Consider the following 19685-nt stretch of genomic DNA (forward strand, 5'->3'; position numbering starts at 1 on the left):
AGGACAGACTTTTTCACAATTGAGAAAAAGCCATAGCTTTCAGATGAATTTGGATTGATGTTTGGGTGTCATGGCGTTTGGAAATATATTTGAACTTTCCTTCCTTCCTTTTGAAACAAAGTATATTTCATATGTTCTGGGGTGTATTCATTAGTGAACATCGTAGTAAAATGTTTTGCTACAAAAATGAGAGTTTCTTATTGGACAAATTCAGGAAGGTTCCTCTCCGTTTTGGTCCATTTGTTTCTGTTTGTTTCCTAGTGAAAACACCCCAGGTCATATCAGGGAAAGAAACTAAGATATATATTTTGCTCATATTTGTCTAGTGTCAAATAAGCACACTAAATCACACAATAAGAGCTCGTTATCACTTGCATGACTTTGCCACAGTGGGTAGGGGAACATTGGAACTGTGTAACCTAAGTACCGGACCGACCATAACCAGGTTCTGATCGATACGTTAAGGTGATGATGTTACGCTTAGACACTCAACTCCATAACATTACATCAAGTCATCCACAAAACGCACTGCATTAGCCCCATAATAGATTTATGATAATCTGCTATGCGAAACCAGCTAGTGCAGCTAGCGGAAGAGTATAGCCCAACTGTACCAGGGAGAGATCATGGCATGGCCATATGTGTCTGTATCACTATCTGTGCTGCCATGGTGTTATAATAGTGCGTGAAGCCGTTACATGAGCACGTGTTTCTATTCCTATGTTGGCTATGAGCCTTCCAAAGGGGATTTCACCTCCACTACAGAATCAGATTAAACCCAGTCAGGGATTAGGGACAGGAAGCAGGCCAGGGACTGACGAGGAGCTGAGTGGGTTTACGTTGTGTGGGTGTGTGTAAAGCCATCTGTAACTCACAGGGTGACAAAAACTAAGTTGGCAGCAATCCCTCTACAACCGTCTTCTGGCATGGTGGAATAGAGGTGTATTGCTGCCTGTTTGCCATTCTCTCAATCTGTCACTCCCTTTCAGTCTCTATCTCCCTCTGTCACTCTCTGTCGCTCTGTCTCTCTCAATATTTCTATCACAGGACCTATGATAACTACAGATATACACTAAGTGTACAAAATATTAAGAACACCGTCCTAATATTGAGTTGCACTCCCCCCGGGGCATGGACTCTACAAGGTATCAAAAGCGTTCCACAGGGATGCTGGCCCATGTTGATTAAATTGCTTCCCACAGTTGTGTCAAGTTGGCTGGATGTCCTTTGGGTGGTAGACCATTCTTGATACACACGGGAAACTGTTGAGCGTGAAAAACTCAGCAACGTTGCAGTACTTGAAAAAAAACGGTGCGCCTGGCACCTAACACCATAGCACCTTAACCATCGGGGTGGCAGGTAGCTTAGTGGTTAGAGCGTTGGATTAGTAACCGAAAGGCCGCAAGATCGAATCCCTGAGCTGACAAGGTAAAAATCTGTCATTCTCCCCCTGAACAAGGCAGTTAACCCACTGTTCCTAGGCTGTCATTGAAAATAATAATTTGTTCTTAACTGACTTGCCTAGTTAAATAAAATTGAAAAAACACACATCTTTTGTCTTGCCCATTCACCCTCTGAATGGGACACATATACAATCCATGTCTCAATTGTCTCAAGGCTTAAAAAGCCTTCTTGAACCTGTCTCCTCCCCTTCATCTACACTGATTAAAAAGTGTATTTAACAAGTGACATCAATAAGGTTAGTAATAAACTTCTTCCTTCACAGGCTAGCAAGCAAGCTAACCACCACCACCAATCTCAAGGTACCTCCTTTCAGCTCTTTTCCGTTCCAGCAGCATTCTGTCCCTGTCAAAATGCTAATCAGCCAAGCTAACATATTCACAGGCTCTGGTCAATGAAGCTAGTTTTCCTACCATTCTACACATAGAATGATAAGTAGCAGGTTCCAGGGCAATCTAATAATGTAGCCATTGCGGACACAGTTAGCCTGGTCTCTACAGTACACACATGGTGCAGCTGCTTCTCCCTTCACCTCCTCACCTTCCCCCCGCCCTTTTCCTCATTAATATTGAGGGCTTTGAGCCTTGGAAGGAGGGAGGAAGGGAGGTATGGACAAAGGGAGAGAAGGAGGAGGGGAGGGGGGATGATGATTCCGTTAGGCAGGCAGGTGATGTAGCGAGCGAGCAATGCACAGGCTCTCTCTCTTTCTCTCTCTGTGGCTGAGGCTGCTTACTAATTCAAAAACAACACGCTGCTAGCAGCAGAAAGAGATAAGTGAGGGGGCTGTGTGTTAGTGGAGTAGAACGGATGGACAGAACAGCACCGGACATTGTCATGGTTCTTTCTCTCTCATTCTCTTTTTCTCTTCAGTCTCTGTAATGACTGTAATTGCTGTTGGTTGGTCAGTGTTGGGATTTGCAGAGGAAGGTGCCGTAGTGCAGATCTGCTTTGCCCAGGACAAGGAGGGACCGTCTCTCTGTTTCTAAGCCATATTACAGGAGGCACAGTTACTGCAGGTAATCTATCATTCTATCTATCCTTCTCTACCTCCACCTCTCCCTCCATCATTGTTTTCCATCATCTCCCTCATTCTTATGTAATCATGGTCTTGTCTTCCATCTCTTCGTCCCCTCATCCTCTCCCTCTCTCTGCTCTTCCTTCCCCAAATCCATTTTCTTCCATAATGGCTATGGGAACTGACAAGCATGTTCTCATGTAGCCAATGAAAGTACTAGATGTAAACATATTAATATTCATGTTTACCACAGAGAGAGACTTTGGCAGGCAGCCACACAGCCATATGAATATGAATAGCAGAAGACGTGTTTGTATTGTTCTGAGATAAATGCAACCATATGATCCATCCATCGCTATATCGATTGAATTGTCCCAAATATGTCCAAAAATGATTATATATTTTTATTTTACAGCCATAAGATCTTATGGAATGCAATTATGGCAATGGATTTGGCATAACAACAAATATTGATTTATTCTCTAGTCACTGTGCTAGCGTTTGTTTTTGCCAGTGTAAAATGGGGACATCTATTTGGTTACATTGTATTAAAGGACATCCGATGTGATTCTGCGATTGTTTTTTTTGGTCTGGGTGGTGTGTGGGTGTTTTGGCCCTAGGCAAGGAGCAAAACATTGGTAGGTTAACACCACCTTTACCTGGGTCCATTGGTTAACGTGAAGGTCAAATGTCCCATTCACACACACATGCGTGCATACCATTACACTCACTGCATATACATTCACATGGGCATACACATACAAACATACACAAACACGCAAACAAACTCATATTGTCACTCTAAGCCGTGATTTCACGGCAGCCTACCAGAACAAAATAATGTTCTGCTATTTTCAGTCTTTTCTTTGTATCTACCTGCAAGATGTTCATTAGCACATGGACTAAGAACTAACAAATTTTCAAAGCTTCTCATGTAGCCATGAAAAGCTGCAAATATCTCTTACTATATTTAATGTATCTCCCATAAGCCGCCTCCAATGTCATTTTAGAGAATTTGGTAGTACATCCAAACTGGCCTACACAACCGCAGACCACGTGTAAACACACCAAACCAGGACCCCCACATCCGGCTTCTTTATCTGCGGGATGGTCTGAGACCAGACACCCGGACAGCTAATTCAATTGTGGGTTTGCACAACTGAAGAATTTCTGCACAAACTGTCAGAAACCGTCTCAGGGAAGCTCATCTGCATGCTCATCGTCAGAGATGTAACCGACTTCAGTGGGAAAATACTCACCTTCGATGGCCACTGGCACACTGGAGAAGTGTGCTCTTGACGGATGAATCCCGGTTTCAACTGTACTGGGTAGATGGCAGGTAGCGTGTATGAAGTCGTGTGGGCGATCCGTTTGTGTATGTAAACCCCATGGTGGTAGTGGGGTTATGGTATGTGCATGCACTACGAACACAATTGTATTTTATCGATGGCAATTTGAATGCACATAGATACCATGACGAGATCCTGAGGCTCATTGTTAATGCACAGCCCCATGTCGCAAGGATATGTTCAAAATTCCTGGAAGCTGAAAATGTCCCAGTTCTTCCAGCCTGCATACTTACCAGACGTCATTCATTGAGCATGTTTGGAATGCTCTAGGTCGACGTGTATGAAAAGGCCAAACTTATCCTACATCAGCATTCCAACTTTGAGATGCTATATGAATACATACTCAGAGGCTTCTCTGCAGAAAATAAGGGTGGGTATGATGGGAGAAAGAGATAGAGAGACAAAGAGAGAGAGGAGGGGCTAAAGATTAATATCTGTCTTTTGATGAATCAAATCAAATCAAGTTTATTTTATATAGCCCTTCGTACATCAGCTAATATCTCACAGTGCTGTACAGAAACCCAGCCTAAAACCCCAAACAGCAAGCAATGCAGGTGTAGAAGCACAGTGGCTAGGAAAAACTCCCTAGAAAGGCCAAAACCTAGGAAGAAACCTAGAGAGGAACCAGGCTATGAGGGGTGGCCAGTCCTCTTCTGGCTGTGCCGGGTGGAGATTATAACAGAACATGGCCAAGATGTTCAAATGTTCATAAATGACCAGCATGGTAAAATAATAATAATCACAGTAGTTATCGAGGGTGTAGCAAGTCAGCACCTCAGGAGTAAATGTCAGTTGGCTTTTCATAGCCGATCATTAAGAGTGTCTCTACCGCTCCTGCGGTCTCTAGAGAGTTGAAAACAGCAGGTCTGGGACAGGTAGCACGTCCGGTGGACAGGTCAGGGTTCCATAGCCGCAGGCAGAACAGTTGAAACTGGAACAGCAGCAAGGCCAGGTTAACTGGGGACAGCAAGGAGTCATCATGCCAGGTAGTCCTGACGCATGGTCCTAGGGCTCAGGTCCTCCGAGAGAGAGAAAGAAAGAGAGAAGGAGAGAATTAGAGAGAGCATACTAAAATTCACACAGGACACCGGATAAGACAGGAGAAGTACTCCAGATATAACCAACTGACCCTAGCCCCCCGACACATAAACTACTGCAGCATAAATACTGGAGGCTGAGACAGGAGGGGTCAGGAGACACTATGGCCCCATCCGATGATACCCCTGGACAGGGCCAAACACGAAGGATATAACCCCACCCACTTCACCAAAGCACATCCCCCGCACCACTAGAGGGATACCTTCAACCACCAACTTACCATCCTGAGACAAGGCCGAGTATAGCCCACAAAGATCTCCACCACAGCACAAACCAAGGGGGGGCGCCAACCCAGGAAGATCACGTCAGTAACTCAACCCACTCAAGTGACGCACCCCTCCTAGGGATGGCATGAAAGAGCACCAGTAAGCCAGTGACTCAGCCCCTGTAATAGGGTTAGAGGCAGAGAATCCCCGTGGAGAGAGAGAAAATCCCCTGTTTTACAGGGAAGACACAATATGTAAAGATGTAAATCTATTACCTAAAAACACATTAGCATAATCCACCATCTTTTATTTGTCCACCAACACCAGTAGCTATCACCAATTTATCATAATAAAAATGTCCTACTTTGAGCTGTTCTTCCATCAGTATCTTGGGCAAAGGATCCTTTCCTGGGTCTAATCGTCTTTTGGTGGAAAGCTGTCCTCTTGCCATGTGGAAATGCCAACTGCGTTCGGGATGAACTGGAAGCGTGCCCAGCGATTCACAGCGTTTCAGAAATAAATGTCCCAAAATCGCACTAAACGGATATAAATTGCTATAAAACGCTTTAAATTAACTACCTTATGATGTTTTTAACGCCTATAACGAGTCTTAACATGACCGGAGAAAGATTACTCCCAACACTAATGCTTGGAACAGGTGCGGGTCGGTGTCCTCCACGCGCGTGACGCACCAAGAAAAGAGTTGCTAGCTACAGGGCTTTTTAATTTATAGTGCCTGTGAACGCGCAATCGACCCCATTCAAATCGTCATCACGTAAAGGCATCCAGGGGAAGACGTAAGCAGTGTCCGTATACTCATAGCAATAACAGTGGCCTTTTAACTGACTCCAGATCAGGGGCCAACATTTCTGAAATCTGACTCCATGTCAGGGAAATTGCTGTAGAATGGGTTCTGTTCCACTTAGAGACAAAATTTCAACTCCTATAGAAACTATAGACTGTTTTCTATCCATTAATAATAATAATAATATGCATATTGTACCATCAAGAATTTTGTGGGAAGCCGTTTCAAAAATTACACGATTAGCATAAATAGTGACAACAGCGCCCCCAGCCTCAACAGGTTAATATTGCGGAAAGAATGTTGCTTCCAATGTAATTGTCTGCATCATTTACAATCCCCCATATTTTTTGGGGTAAATATATATATCCATTCACGTATGCATACATATACACATATATACATACACATACCTACATAGACATACATACTTTTTTTAAAGAGTATACCTTTATTATTATTCCCCGCAAACCCTACCACCGATCCCCCAATTGGAGTAAACTGATAAACATTTCTGTTTTTACCTTCAATTTATACATCTTATACACATTTTACAGACACAGTCTACTTTATAATAGTTCTCTCTTGTTTGTTCTTAGTCCTTCCTCTATTTCTGTTGTCCATCCAGTTTGATTTCCTTTTGTAACTGTGCTATTTCACAATAGCTCCGCACCTATACACATTTCACAGATCCCGTATGCCCTACATTGTTTATCTTGTTATTAGTCCCACCCTTCAGCTCCACTCAACCTTTCCCATCTATCTTCCAACATCATCCATTTCGGATTTTTATTTGCCACATATTTTTCAACTGTGCTGTGATACTTCACAAAAGATTTGAATCTTCCTATTCTCATAGCTTCCACGGATTGTAAATTAAAAATAAACATTTTTGCTAAAATAATTATTATATTATTGATTGATTGACTATGGCTTTTCAAATCCCCCAGTATTGCTATCTGTAGCGTTAGTTCTACGCAAATGTTGCAATTCTTCAACCATTCCTGGACCTGTGACCAAAAACGAGCTACATGCGGACAATACCAAAATAAATGGTCTAATGACTCTGCCTCCTCACAGCAGAATCTGCAGAGCTGGAAAGATTGTATCCCGCATATATATAACATTCTATTAGTTGCAAGAATTTTGTACAATAATTTAAATTGAAAAATTCGAAGTTTTGAATCCAGCGTTGTTTTGCGTATCAATTCATAAACCATGTGCCATGGAATGGGTACATCGAAAATCTCTTCCCAACTATTTTGCAATTTATATGGCACAGCTGTCAGTTTTTTGGTCCTTAAATTAAATTGGTATGTGTTTTTATTTATCACACTTTTCTTTAACCATTTATGTTCTTTAATATAAGGCCGACATACAAGTTCCTTACTTTTATCCCCTTCTACCTGCCTCTTCCATTTTTGTGGTAATGCTGCAATTAATTGGTTGTAATTTTGGGTAGAGCAGACATTTCCATATGTCTGTGTTAGCTGCATGTGTGACATTACTCCACCAGTCCTATTTATGATATCATTCACAAAAACTATACCTTTTTAAACATTTCTTCGATAAATACAGTTTTTTATCAATTACTATATTTGAATTTAACCACAAGATTTGTTGTACTATTTGTTCCGTCCTTTGAGGTGGATTAAACTGAAATTGCAACCAACTTTCTAAGGCTTGTTTAAAAAATAAAGATATTTTGGAGATTATTTCCTTTTCAAGCAACCGAAAGTGAGCAGGTGTAATCTGAATAAAGGGAAAAAGGCCCTTCTTGAACATAGGATGAGACATTCGTACCAATCTACTAGAGAACCAGTTTGGATTTAAGTATAACTTTTGTATGACTGATGCCTTTAGTGAGAGGTCTAATGCTTTAATATTTAATAATTTCTGACCTCCGAATTCATATTCGTTATATAAATAGGCCCTTTTAATTTTATTTTGTTTGCCCTTCCAAATAAAATTGAATATTTTTTGTTCATATAATTTAAAAAGCAGGTCACTAGGTGTTGGCAAAACCATAAGCAAATAGGTAAACTGTGATATGATTAAAGAGTTAATCAGGGTGATTTTCCCACAAATAGACAGGTATTTTCCTTTCCATGGTAGCAAGATTTTATCTATTTTTGCTAACTTTCTATAAAAATTTATTGGAGTGAGATCATTTCTTTCTTTTGGGATTTGTATACCGAGTATGTCCACATCTCCGTTAGACCATTTAATTGGTAAACTACATGGCAATGTAAAATGTGTATTTTTTAGTGATCCAATACGTAATATGGTACATTTATCATAATTTGGTTTTAATCCAGAGAGGATAGCAAATGTATCTAGATCCTCTAAGAGGCCGTGGAGAGATTCTAGTTGTGGTTTTAAAAGAAAACATGAATCATCAGCGTACAATGACACCTTAGTTTTTAGGCCCTGGATTTCTAATCCCTTAATATTAATGTTTGATCTAATTTTAACAGCTAACATTTCGATGGCAATAATAAATAGATATGCCGATAGTGGACAACCTTGTTTTACTCCTCTAGATAGTTTAAAACTTTCTGAGATGTAGCCATTATTTACTATTTTACACCTAGGGTTACTATACATAATTTTAACCCATTTTATAAGAGATTCCCCAAAATTGAAATATTCTAGGCATTTATATATAAACTCCAGTCGTACTTTATCAAAAGCCTTTTCAAAATCAGCTATAAAAACCAGGTGTAACGGTCGTCTTTCGGATAGTTAGTAGACCAAGGCGCAGCGGGTGATGAATACATAATGCTTTATTTCAAGACGAAGACAGACACGAAATACACTTGACTAAATATACAAAATAACAAAACGAACTAGACAGACCTAAACTACGAACTTACATGAAACGAAGAACACATGAACAGGAACGAACGAACGAACGAGACGAGACAGTACCGTGTGGTGCAATAAACACAGACACAGCGACAATCACCCACAAACAAACAGTGAGAACAACCTACCTTAATATGACTCTCAATTAGAGGAAAACGCAAAACACCTGCCTCTAATTAAGAGCCATACCAGGCAACCCAAAACCAACATAGAAACAGAAAACATAGACTGCCCACCCAAAACTCACGCCCTGACCATCACACACATACAAAACAACAGAAAACAGGTCAGGAACGTGACAGAACCCCCCCCTCAAGGTGCGAACTCCGGGCGCACCCCTAAAACTCAAGGGGAGGGTCTGGGTGGGCATCTGTCCGCGGTGGCACTCCGGACTGAGTGGCAGCTCATGACTGTAGGGCAGCTCATGACTGTAGGGCAGCTCATGACTGTAGGGCAGCTCATGACTGTAGGGCAGCTCATGACTGTAAGGCAGCTCATGACTGTAAGGCAGCTCATGACTGTTGGGCAGCTCATGACTGAAGGGCAGCTCATTACTGGAGGGCAGCTCCTGACTGGCTGGCGGCTCCTGACTGGCTGGCGGCTCTGGCAGCTCCTGACTGGCTGGCGGCTCTGGCAGCTCCTGACTGGCTGGCGGCTCTGGCAGCTCCTGACTGGCTGGCGGCTCTGGCGGCTCCTGACTGACGGACGGCTCTAGCGGCTCCTGACTGACGGACGGCTCTAATGGCTCGGGACAGACGGGCGGCTCTAATGGCTCGTGGCAGACGGATGGCTCAGAAGGCGCTGGGCAGACGGATGGCTCAGAAGGCGCTGGGCAGACAGATGGCTCAGAAGGCGCTGGGCAGACAGATGGCTCAGACGGCGCTGGGCAGACAGATGGCTCAGACGGCGCTGGGCAGACAGATGGCTCAGACGGCGCTGGGCAGACAGATGGCTCAGACGGCGCTGGGCAGACAGATGGCTCAGACGGCGCTGGGCAGACAGATGGCTCAGACGGAGCTGGGCAGACAGGCAGTGCAGAAGGCGTTGGGCAGACGGCCGACTCTGCCCTGCTGAGGCGCACAGTAGGCCTGATGCGTGGTGACGGAACTGGAGGTACCGGGCTGACGGCACGCACTTCAAGGCTAGTGCGGGGAGCAGGGACAGGGCACACTGACCTCTCGAAGCGCACTATAGGCCTGGTGCGTGGTCCCGGAACTGGAGGTTCCGGGCTGAGGGCACGCACCTCAGGGCGAGTGCGGGGAGAAGGAACAGTGCGTACAGGGCTCTGGAGACGCACAGATGGCTTAGTGCGTGGTGCCGGAACTGGAGGCACTGGGCTGGAGACACGCACCATAGGGAGAGTGCGTGTAGGAGGAACAGGGCTCTGGAGACGCACAGGTGGTTTAGTGCGTGGTGCCTGAACTGGTGGTACTGGGCTGGGGCGAGGAGGTAGCGCCGGAAATACCGGACCGTGTAGGCGTACTGGCTCCCTTGAGCACTGAGCCTGCCCAACCTTACCTGGTTGCATGCTCCCCGTAGCCCGTCCAGTGCGGGGAGGTGGAATAACCCGCACTGGGCTGTGTTGGCGAACCGGGGACACCATGCGTAAGGCTGGTGCCATGTACACCGGCCCGAGGAGACGTACTGGAGGCCAGATATGTTGAGCCGGCTTCATGGCACTTGGCTCAATGCCCACCCTAGCCCTACCAGTGCGGGGAGGTGGAATAACCCGCACCGGGCTATGAACACGTACAGGAGACACCGTGCGCTCTACTGCGTAACATGGTGTCTGCCCGTACTCCCGCTCTCCACGGTTAGCCTGGGAAGTGGGCGCAGGTCTCCTACCTGCCCTCGGCCCACTACCTCTTAGCCACCCCCCCAAGAAATTTTTGGGTAGTACTTGCGGGCTTCCAGCCTTGCTTCCGTGCTGCCTCCTCATAACGTCGCCTCTCCGCTTTAGATGCCTCCAGCTCCGCCTTGGAACGGCGACACTCCTCTGGCTGTGCCCAGGGTCCTTTACCGTCCAGGATCTCTTCCCATGTCCAATCCTCCTTTTCCCACTGCTGCTGTCGTTGCTGTCCGTTAACCCGCTGCTTGATCTGGGTTTTGGTGGGTGATTCTGTAACGGTCGTCTTTCGGATAGTTAGTAGACCAAGGCGCAGCGGGTGATGAATACATAATGCTTTATTTCAAGACGAAGACAGACACGAAATACACTTGACTAAATATACAAAATAACAAAACGAACTAGACAGACCTAAACTACGAACTTACATGAAACGAAGAACACATGAACAGGAACGAACGAACGAGACGAGACAGTACCGTGTGGTGCAATAAACACAGACACAGCGACAATCACCCACAAACAAACAGTGAGAACAACCTACCTTAATATGACTCTCAATTAGAGGAAAACGCAAAACACCTGCCTCTAATTAAGAGCCATACCAGGCAACCCAAAACCAACATAGAAACAGAAAACATAGACTGCCCACCCAAAACTCACGCCCTGACCATCACACACATACAAAACAACAGAAAACAGATCAGGAACGTGACACCAGGCCTGGTGTCCCCGATATTTCATAGTTTTCTATTGTTTCCAGTACTTGCCTTATATTATCTCCAATGTATCGTCCATGAAAAAACCTGTCTGATTAGGATGAATAATATCTGACTAAACTTTTTTTATTCTATGCGCCAAGCATTTTGCTAGGATTTTTGCATCACAACACTGAAGTGTAAGAGGTCTCCAATTTTTTAAATGGACTGGATCTTTATATATACCACTTGGGTCCTGTTTCAGTAATAATGATATCACACCTTCTTGTTGTGTGTCTGATAATCTATCATGTATATAGGAGTGGTTAAAACAAGCTAATAATGGTCCTTTGAGTATATCAAAAAAATGTTTGTATACTTCCACTGGTATGCCATCCAGTCCTGGAGTTTTCCCATCCTTAAAGGCCCCAATTGCATCAAGTAGTTCGTCCTCTGTAATTAGGCCTTCACATGAGTCTTTCTGTACAGATGTTAATTTTACATTATTATTAGGGAAAAAATCCATACAATTAGTTTCAGTTAGTGGAGATGGAGGAGCCTGAAACGAAAACATATTCTTAAAGTACTTTACTTCCTCTTTCAAAATATCATTTGGTGAATCATGCGTGACTCCATCATTTGTAACAAGTTTTAATACGTTTTTTTTTGGTAGCATTTCTATATTGAAGATTGAAAAAGAATTTGGTGCATTTTTCCCCATATTCCATCCAGTTCGCTTTATTTTTATAATATATTACACTGGATCTTTCTTGAATAAGTTCCTCCATTTCTTTTTGTTTTTCCTCTAACTTATTCTGTGCCTCTATGGTACCGTTTTTATTGTTATCTAACTGTACTGTTAGTCCTTCAATTTCATTTGTTAATATGGACTCTTTTGATCGAAATTGCTTTTGTTTTATAGATGAGTACTGAATTGCATGGCCTCTAAAGGCACACTTAAAAGTGTCCCATACAATATGGGGATCTGCTGTACCTATGTTATGTCTAAAAAAGTCAGTTATACATTTTTCTGTCCTAGTTCTAAACAATTTATCATCTAGTAGGCTTTGATTAAATTTCCAATATCCTCGCCCACGTGGAAATTCTGTAAGAGTAATATATATGCCAATTATGTGATGGTCCGACCGCATTCTGTCCCCTATCAAACACTTTTTAACTTTTGGTGCCAGAGAGAATGATATAAGAAAGTAGTCAAGGCGACTAGCTTGATTAAGCCTCCGCCATGTATATCTCACTAGGTCAGGGTATTTAAGTCTCCATATATCCACTAATTCCAATATATCCATGACATTCCTGATTTCCTTAAGTGCCTGAGGGTGATAGTTTGTAGTGTGATTTCCTTTCCGGTCCATAGAGGTATTTAAGACCGTATTAAAATCTCCCACTATAATAATAGAGTCTAGTGTTGCTTGTAGAGTTGATACATTCTTATATATATTGTCAAAGAAGCTTGGATCATCATTATTCGGACCGTATAGGTTAATAAGCCATATATGTTTATTGTCCAATAACATATTTAAAATAATCCATCTACCTTGAGGATCTGTTTGGACAAGTTGCACATTTGGATCAAAGTTAATTAAAACCATCACCCCTTTTGAATTTCTTTGCCCATGGGAGAAATATATTTCGCTCCCCCAGATCTTTTTCCACAAAACTTCATCTAAAACTGTCGAATGGGTTTCCTGTAAACAGTAGATATTATAATCCTTCTCTTTTAGCCAGGTAAATACTGATCGTCTTTTCTTATTATCTGCTAAGCCATTACAATTGTAACTGGCCATACTTATTTCACCACTTACCATAATGAGACACACCTTTCAATTATTTTTATCAAAATATATGTTTGTAAACGTCCTATTAAAAAGTAACATAATGATTGAGTGTCTATATAGTTGTACCATGACATTTGCATCTCCACTAAGCAAACCTCCAATTGGTCCCCACTATTCCACCCTCCAAAAGCCCCCATCTCGAGTTGGGTTGTCATCCCAATGCCCGGCAGACCACCCCCGACCCCCCGCATCGCACAGCCCCGGACCGACTGGGATCCATCCTTCGAAAAGTGCACACAGCGCCATCCACCGAACCGAAGCAGATCCATTGCCAAATGCATTTCCATCGCCCTCACCTCGATTTTTATTACATATTGCTGTGGATCATCCTCTATAGTCCCTAACATCTTTTACTTCTTCCTTCGCAACAGTTGTGGGATACACACATACACCCACACACATTCAGCCCTTACCCCCACACAACCATAAGCTCACCCTCTCAACAATTGCACCATCCCAGAGCCCAACTCAAGATGGGTCATGATTTACAAATGTACTTGCAGTTGCAGCTGCATGAGAAGGCCTGCAAGACCGCGCAAAAAATGAGCATAAATGTAGAGATTTATTTACCATTGTCACATCCTAGATGATGGAGGTCAAATGTACACCTTCTTCCTGAAACACCCACAAGCATCTCCATGCAGTCCGACTTTGATTTCGTGCCACCAGGGCCACAATAATATACCCCCTCTCTGAATGTCCGAGTGTGACCCCCTCCCCATGGGTTACTGCAGCTAGTGTTGCCAGCACTGCCACTGCCTGGGTGGGGGCACCCCACCGGAATCCCCACCGGCTAGGTACAAGGTCGTCAAGGTTCTCATTAGCAGCTTTGAGAATTTCCTTGTTTATTATGCTCTCCCTTTAGGGGGCTTTGGCTTTGTAGGACCAACCCTGCCAAGCAGGCTCAGAATCTTGAGGGGGCAGTGCTGCTCTTGGTCCCTGACCTCATTTTGGCTGCATACAGACCGCTTACAGCATGCACATAAAACAGTTAGGGACTTCTCCTTAGTATCTGGGCCATTCATGTGGGTGTCTAGGGTATAGGGCCATGGACCATACCATTAAAATAGGATAATAAATAATTAGATATAATTTATTTTAAAAATGTAGTTCCCCATGATAGGACAATAAATAAATAAGACGTATAATTCATTATAAAAGTATATCCATCATCTGAACAACATTGAAAGCCCTCTCATACCCGGCTCACAGCAATACTTTGGCTCTGGGATATGCAACCATTTCATTACTCACTCACTCAACTTTCCAAACATAACAAATAAAAATAAACACACACCACACCATCCACACATACTGTGCCTTCTGTTTACTTAGTTTTTATCTTCACTATGTAGAAATAGTGCTTGTGTTCAATTAGTTAAATGTGAAGATTTATAGAAAAGCTATATTTTGTATTGTATTGTTACAATCAATAACCGGGCTTGAATTGTGTTTATTTTCCTCATCTACGAGAACTTTGTATTTTTTAAAATAACCATGGAGTAGTCTTTGTGTCTCTGAACAACTGGTTATCAATTTATAGTTGATCAACGACGAGAGCTACTCGTTTCGCTTTTAATCTATTTTCTTTGAAAATTGGATACAGAACTTTGCGCCGTTCTGCAATTTCTTTCGGAAACTGATCATTCATGCCAATTTTGGTCCCAGCAAGTCTTTTACCCAGGCTTTTAACCATTATTTTATCTTTAAATGAAGCAAATTTGGCAACGATTGGGCGTTCGTACCTCTGCCCTCTCTGTCCGAGGCGGTGTACACGTTCAAGTTGGATCTTATCGATAACTTCGCGTGGAATCTGAAGCGCTGCAAAAAGGAACTCTCTAACTACAGATTCAGGAACCTCTCCTTCTTTCTCTTGGATATTTGTAAGTACCAAATTCTCTCTCATGGATCTAGTTTGTATGTCCAGTAAGCATTCCTTCAGAACGGTGTTCTCCTTTTTAATTTCATTCATTTCGGTTACAATCTTATTGACTGTCCCTTTTAGCACGTGTGTTTCCTTCTCCAATGCCGCAGCTTTTTCATCACTCATCTCTAGGCTTACCTTCAACTCTTTTATATCCTTACTAACTAATTCAAGTATACCCAGTTTGTCATTTATTGATTTTAACAGATCGGTTTCGACCTTTACCATTGCCGGTGGTGAGAATATTAGATCATCAGTGTCTGTTGAAGAGTCACGTTTTCGTTTTTGAATCGGTTTCCCTGTCTTACTCTCCGTCATGTTTGGGTGTTGCTTGTTTTCGTAATATGACAAATGTTTTTAGTTTTTAGGGGTGCAACTGCATCTAGGGTATTGCGCAAGGTTAAATTGAGTTCCTCAGTTAGGTGGTTAACTGATTTTTGTCCTCTGACGTCCTTGGGTAGGCAGAAGGAGTCTGGAAGGGCATCAAGGAATCTTTGTGTTGTCCTAGAATTTATAGCACGACTTTTGATGCTCCTTGGTTGGGGTCTGAGCAGATTATTTGTTGCGATTGCAAACGTAATAAAATGGTGGTCCGATAGTCCAGGATTATGAGGAAAAACATTAAGATCTACAACATTTATTCCATGGGACAAAACTAGGTCCAGAGTATGACTGTGGCAGGGAGTAGGTCCAGAGACATGTTGGACTAAACACACCGAGTCAATGATGGCTCCAAAAGCCTTTTGGAGTGGGTCTGTGGACTTTTCCATATGAATATTAAAATCACCAAAAATTTGAATATTATCTGCTATGACTACAAGGTCCGATAGGAATTCAGGGAACTCAGTGAGGAACGCTGTATATGGCCCAGGAGGCCTGTAAACAGTAGCTATAAAAAGTGATTGAGTAGGCTGCATAGATTTCATGACTAGAAGCTCAAAAGACAAAAACGGCATTTTTTTTTTGTAAATGTTAGTAAATGTTAGTAAATGTTTTGTAAATGTTAGCAACACCTCCGCCTTTGCGGGATGCATGGGGGATATGGTCACTAGTGTAACCAGGAGGTGAGGCCTCATTTCACACAATAAATTCATCAGGCTTAAGCCATGTTTCAGTCAGGCCAATCACATCAAGATTATGATCAGTGATTAGTTCATTGACTATAACTGCCTTTGAAGTGAGGGATCTAACATTAAGTAGCCCTATTTTGAGATGTGAGGTATAACGATCTCTTTCAATAATGGCAGGAATGGAGGAGGTCTTTATCCTAGTGAGATTGCTAAGGCGAACACCGCCATGTTTAGTTTTGCCCAACCTAGGTCGAGGCACAGACACAGTCTCAATGGGGATAGCTGAGCTGACTACACTGACTATGCTAGTGGCAGACTCCACTAAGCTGGCAGGCTGGCTAACAGCCTGCTGCCTGGCCTGCACCCTATTTCATTGTGGAGTTAGAGCCCTGTCTATGTTGGTAGATAAGATGAGAGCACCCCTCCAGCTAGGATGGAGTCCGTCACTCCTCAGCAGGTCAGGCTTGGTCCTGTTTGTGGGTGAGTCCCAGAAAGAGGGCCAATTATCTACAAATTATATCTTATGGGAGGGGCAGGAAACAGTTTTCAACCAGCGATTGAGTTGTGAGACTCTGCTGTAGCCCTGCAAAATGACCTCCAGCAGGCCACAAATGTGCATGTGTCTGCTCAAACGGTCAGTAACAGACTCCATGAGGGTAGTATGAGGGCCTGACGTCCACAGGTGGGGGTTGTGCTTACAGCCCAACACCGTGCAGGACGTTTGGCATTTGCCAGAGAACACCAAGATTGGCAAATTCGCTACTGGCGCCCTGTGCTCTTCACAGATGAAAGCAGGTTCACACTGAGCACATGAGCACATGTGACAGACGTGACAGAGTCTGGAGACGCCGTGGAGAACGTTCTGCTGCCTGCAACATCCTCCAGCATGACCGGTTTGGTGGTGGGTCAGTCATGGTGTGGGTGGCATTTCTTTGTGGGGCCGCACAGTCCTCCATGTGCTCGCCAGAGGTAGCCTGACTGCCATTAGGTACCGAGATGAGATCCTCAGACCCCTTGTGAGACCATATGCTGACACATGCACATTTGTGGCCTGCTGGAGGTCATTTTGCAGGGCTCTGGCAGTGCACCTCCTTGCACAAAGGCGGAGGTAGCGGTCCTGCTGCTGGGTTGTTGCCCTCCTACGGCCTCCTCCACGTCTCCTGATGTACTGGCCTGTCTCCTGGTAGCGCCTCCATACTCTGGACACTACACTGACAGACACAACAAACCTTTTTGCCACAGCTCGCATTGATGTGCCATCCTGGATGAACTGCACTACCTGAGCCACTGGTGTGGGTTGTAGACTCCGTCTCATGCTACCACTAGAGTGAAAGCACCGCCAGCATTCAAAAGTGACCAAAACATCAGCCAGGAAGCATAGGAACTGAGAAGTGGTCTGTGGTCACCACCTGCAGAACCATTCCTTTTTTGGGGGTGTCTTACTAATTGCCTATAATTTCCACCTTTTGTCCATTCCATTTGCACAACAGCATGTGAAATTTATTGTCAATCAGTGTTGCTTCCTAAGTGGACAGTTTGATTTCACAGAAGTGTGATTGACTTGGAGTTACATTGTGTTGTTTAAGTGTTCCCTTTATTTTTTTGAGCAGTGTACATTTAGCTCTCACTCCTGTAATTGCACTGCATCAGAACTTGGACTGAAACACAACTTTCATCCAACAGTCTTCCACAAGAATCAACTGTTGTTGTTAATTTTGTACAGAGCACTCCATACTTACCAGGATAGTAATAACAAGAATTACATACAGAGTAATTCATCATTGAGGATGTCTGATAATTATAGCTATATGACCTAATATACTGTAGTTTTAAGTGTTTAGGATTTGCACTTAAGTTGGTTAGTGTCCATCTTGAACAATGTTTCCCACATTTCATGGTGCTTAGTACAATCTTGCTGTGAAACAGAATTTGCCACAGCGATAAAATCTATAATTAGCACATTGTCTAAATTTAGGGCTAGCTATGCCCTTTCTTTTGTTGAGTATCGCTCTTAAGACATAATGGGTGGACACTGTAGTGTCTTTATAATGACTGTCAGTCCCTGAATCCCTTTCCTCATCAATGAAATCCCACCAATATTGCTTAATTAACCATTTTGGCTCCCTGGGGGACTGGGTCTTTCCTGGTCCAGCTGAGTCCCTTCCTCTTTGTCTGGGAGGGACTTTGTCATTCCAGACTTGCTACAAAATTTCTATGTGTATTTTATTGGTAAATAGCCATTTGAAATTACTCGAGAAAACTGATGTGTGAATGTATCATGTAATCAGGTATTTTTACTCCAGCCCAGCACTAACACACCTGATTCAACTAACCACCAAGCCTTTGTTTGTTGAATCAGATGTGCTACTGCTGATGTAGCAGATGGCCGAATTAGCATCGCTACTGTCTTCCTGAGACCTGAAGTACTGGTGCCGGTGCTGGGACCCAGAAATTCTTAGTCTTTTCTGGGTCAGTGGTATTGACAGTGTTTCTGGAGTATGATCTAATGACACAAATTGAAAAAAGCAACCCCCTGTAAAGTCCATGTTGTTTTCTAATTTTGGTCTCTTCCTTCCCTATGCTAGGGCTTCTTTCTCTGTCATTGACTTGTGATTGGGGACACCCACCATGGAGGCCCCGCTTGTGTGCCTGGATGAGGAGTTTGAGGACCTCAGGCCCTACCGGGTAGAGGACATGCCCCTCAGCCGAACCCCTTACAGCACCGTCCCCCTGGCCCCCATGGCCCCCCTGGTCCCAATCACCCGTGAGGACTTCTCCGAACTGGAGAACTTCTCTGAGATGATGAGTTTCAAGTCCATGGAGGACCTGGTCAACGAGTTTGACGAGAAGCTGAATGTCTGTTTCCACAACTACAACACCAAGACGGAGGGCCTGGCCCCCGTGCGCAACCAGTCTCACACCGAGGAGGACGAGGAGCGGCTGCAGGATGAAGAGTAAGTGTTGGCCACCACCTTTGTGGTTTTTAAGCTTAAGTCTGACCTCAGCATAAAGGTTCTGTGCTTTTGTGATAAGAGTTTAAGATACAAATGGTGTATGACGGGGGAAGTGATTTTTCACTTCAGCGGCTTACCTTTTGGGTTGTACAATGCACCCCAGTAATCTTTTTGATAATATGGCACATTCTTTGCAGCAATCTTTTGAACAAAGCATTGTTCAATGCTTACTTGTTTAGGTAGTCCATCATGTCTGATGATGTCTTCCTCTTCTGTCGTCATACTGCATACTTTTGTGACTATACAATCCTATTCATAAGGCACACTATTTACTGCAAACAGAGCATGTAAAGTCTGGGTATGGTGTGAAAGGAGCAGCTATGAACACTACACCTATGCATTCATTACAGTTTAGATAGAATACCACAAGTCACCACAGCTATCAGCTAAACAGAGCATTGGCTGATATACCACTACTATAGCTCATGACTCAGCACTCAGATCCTGATACTCAGCTCACCTCACAGCGACCAAATCA

At 43.6% G+C, this 19685-nt stretch overlaps 1 protein-coding gene across 3 annotated transcripts in view; it reads left to right on the forward strand.

The window, feature by feature from the left end:
• Nucleotides 1-2111: 2111 nt before the first annotated feature.
• The window catches only part of LOC129868042 (fasciculation and elongation protein zeta-1-like), a 43679-nt gene continuing 26105 nt past the window's right edge, over nt 2112-19685 (forward strand). For 2 of the 3 annotated variants that reach the window (XM_055941617.1, XM_055941620.1), the window contains exons 1-2: nt 2112-2477; nt 18779-19147. In XM_055941617.1, the coding sequence (XP_055797592.1) occupies nt 18822-19147 (326 nt within the window). In that variant the 5' untranslated portion in view covers nt 2112-2477; nt 18779-18821. Of the gene's footprint in view, nt 2478-14915; nt 15083-18778; nt 19148-19685 lie in introns of all 3 variants that reach the window. The other variant, XM_055941618.1, reaches the window with a different exon arrangement.

This window comes from Salvelinus fontinalis, chromosome 13 (genome assembly GCF_029448725.1).
Source record: "Salvelinus fontinalis isolate EN_2023a chromosome 13, ASM2944872v1, whole genome shotgun sequence".
NCBI lineage: Eukaryota > Metazoa > Chordata > Actinopteri > Salmoniformes > Salmonidae > Salvelinus > Salvelinus fontinalis.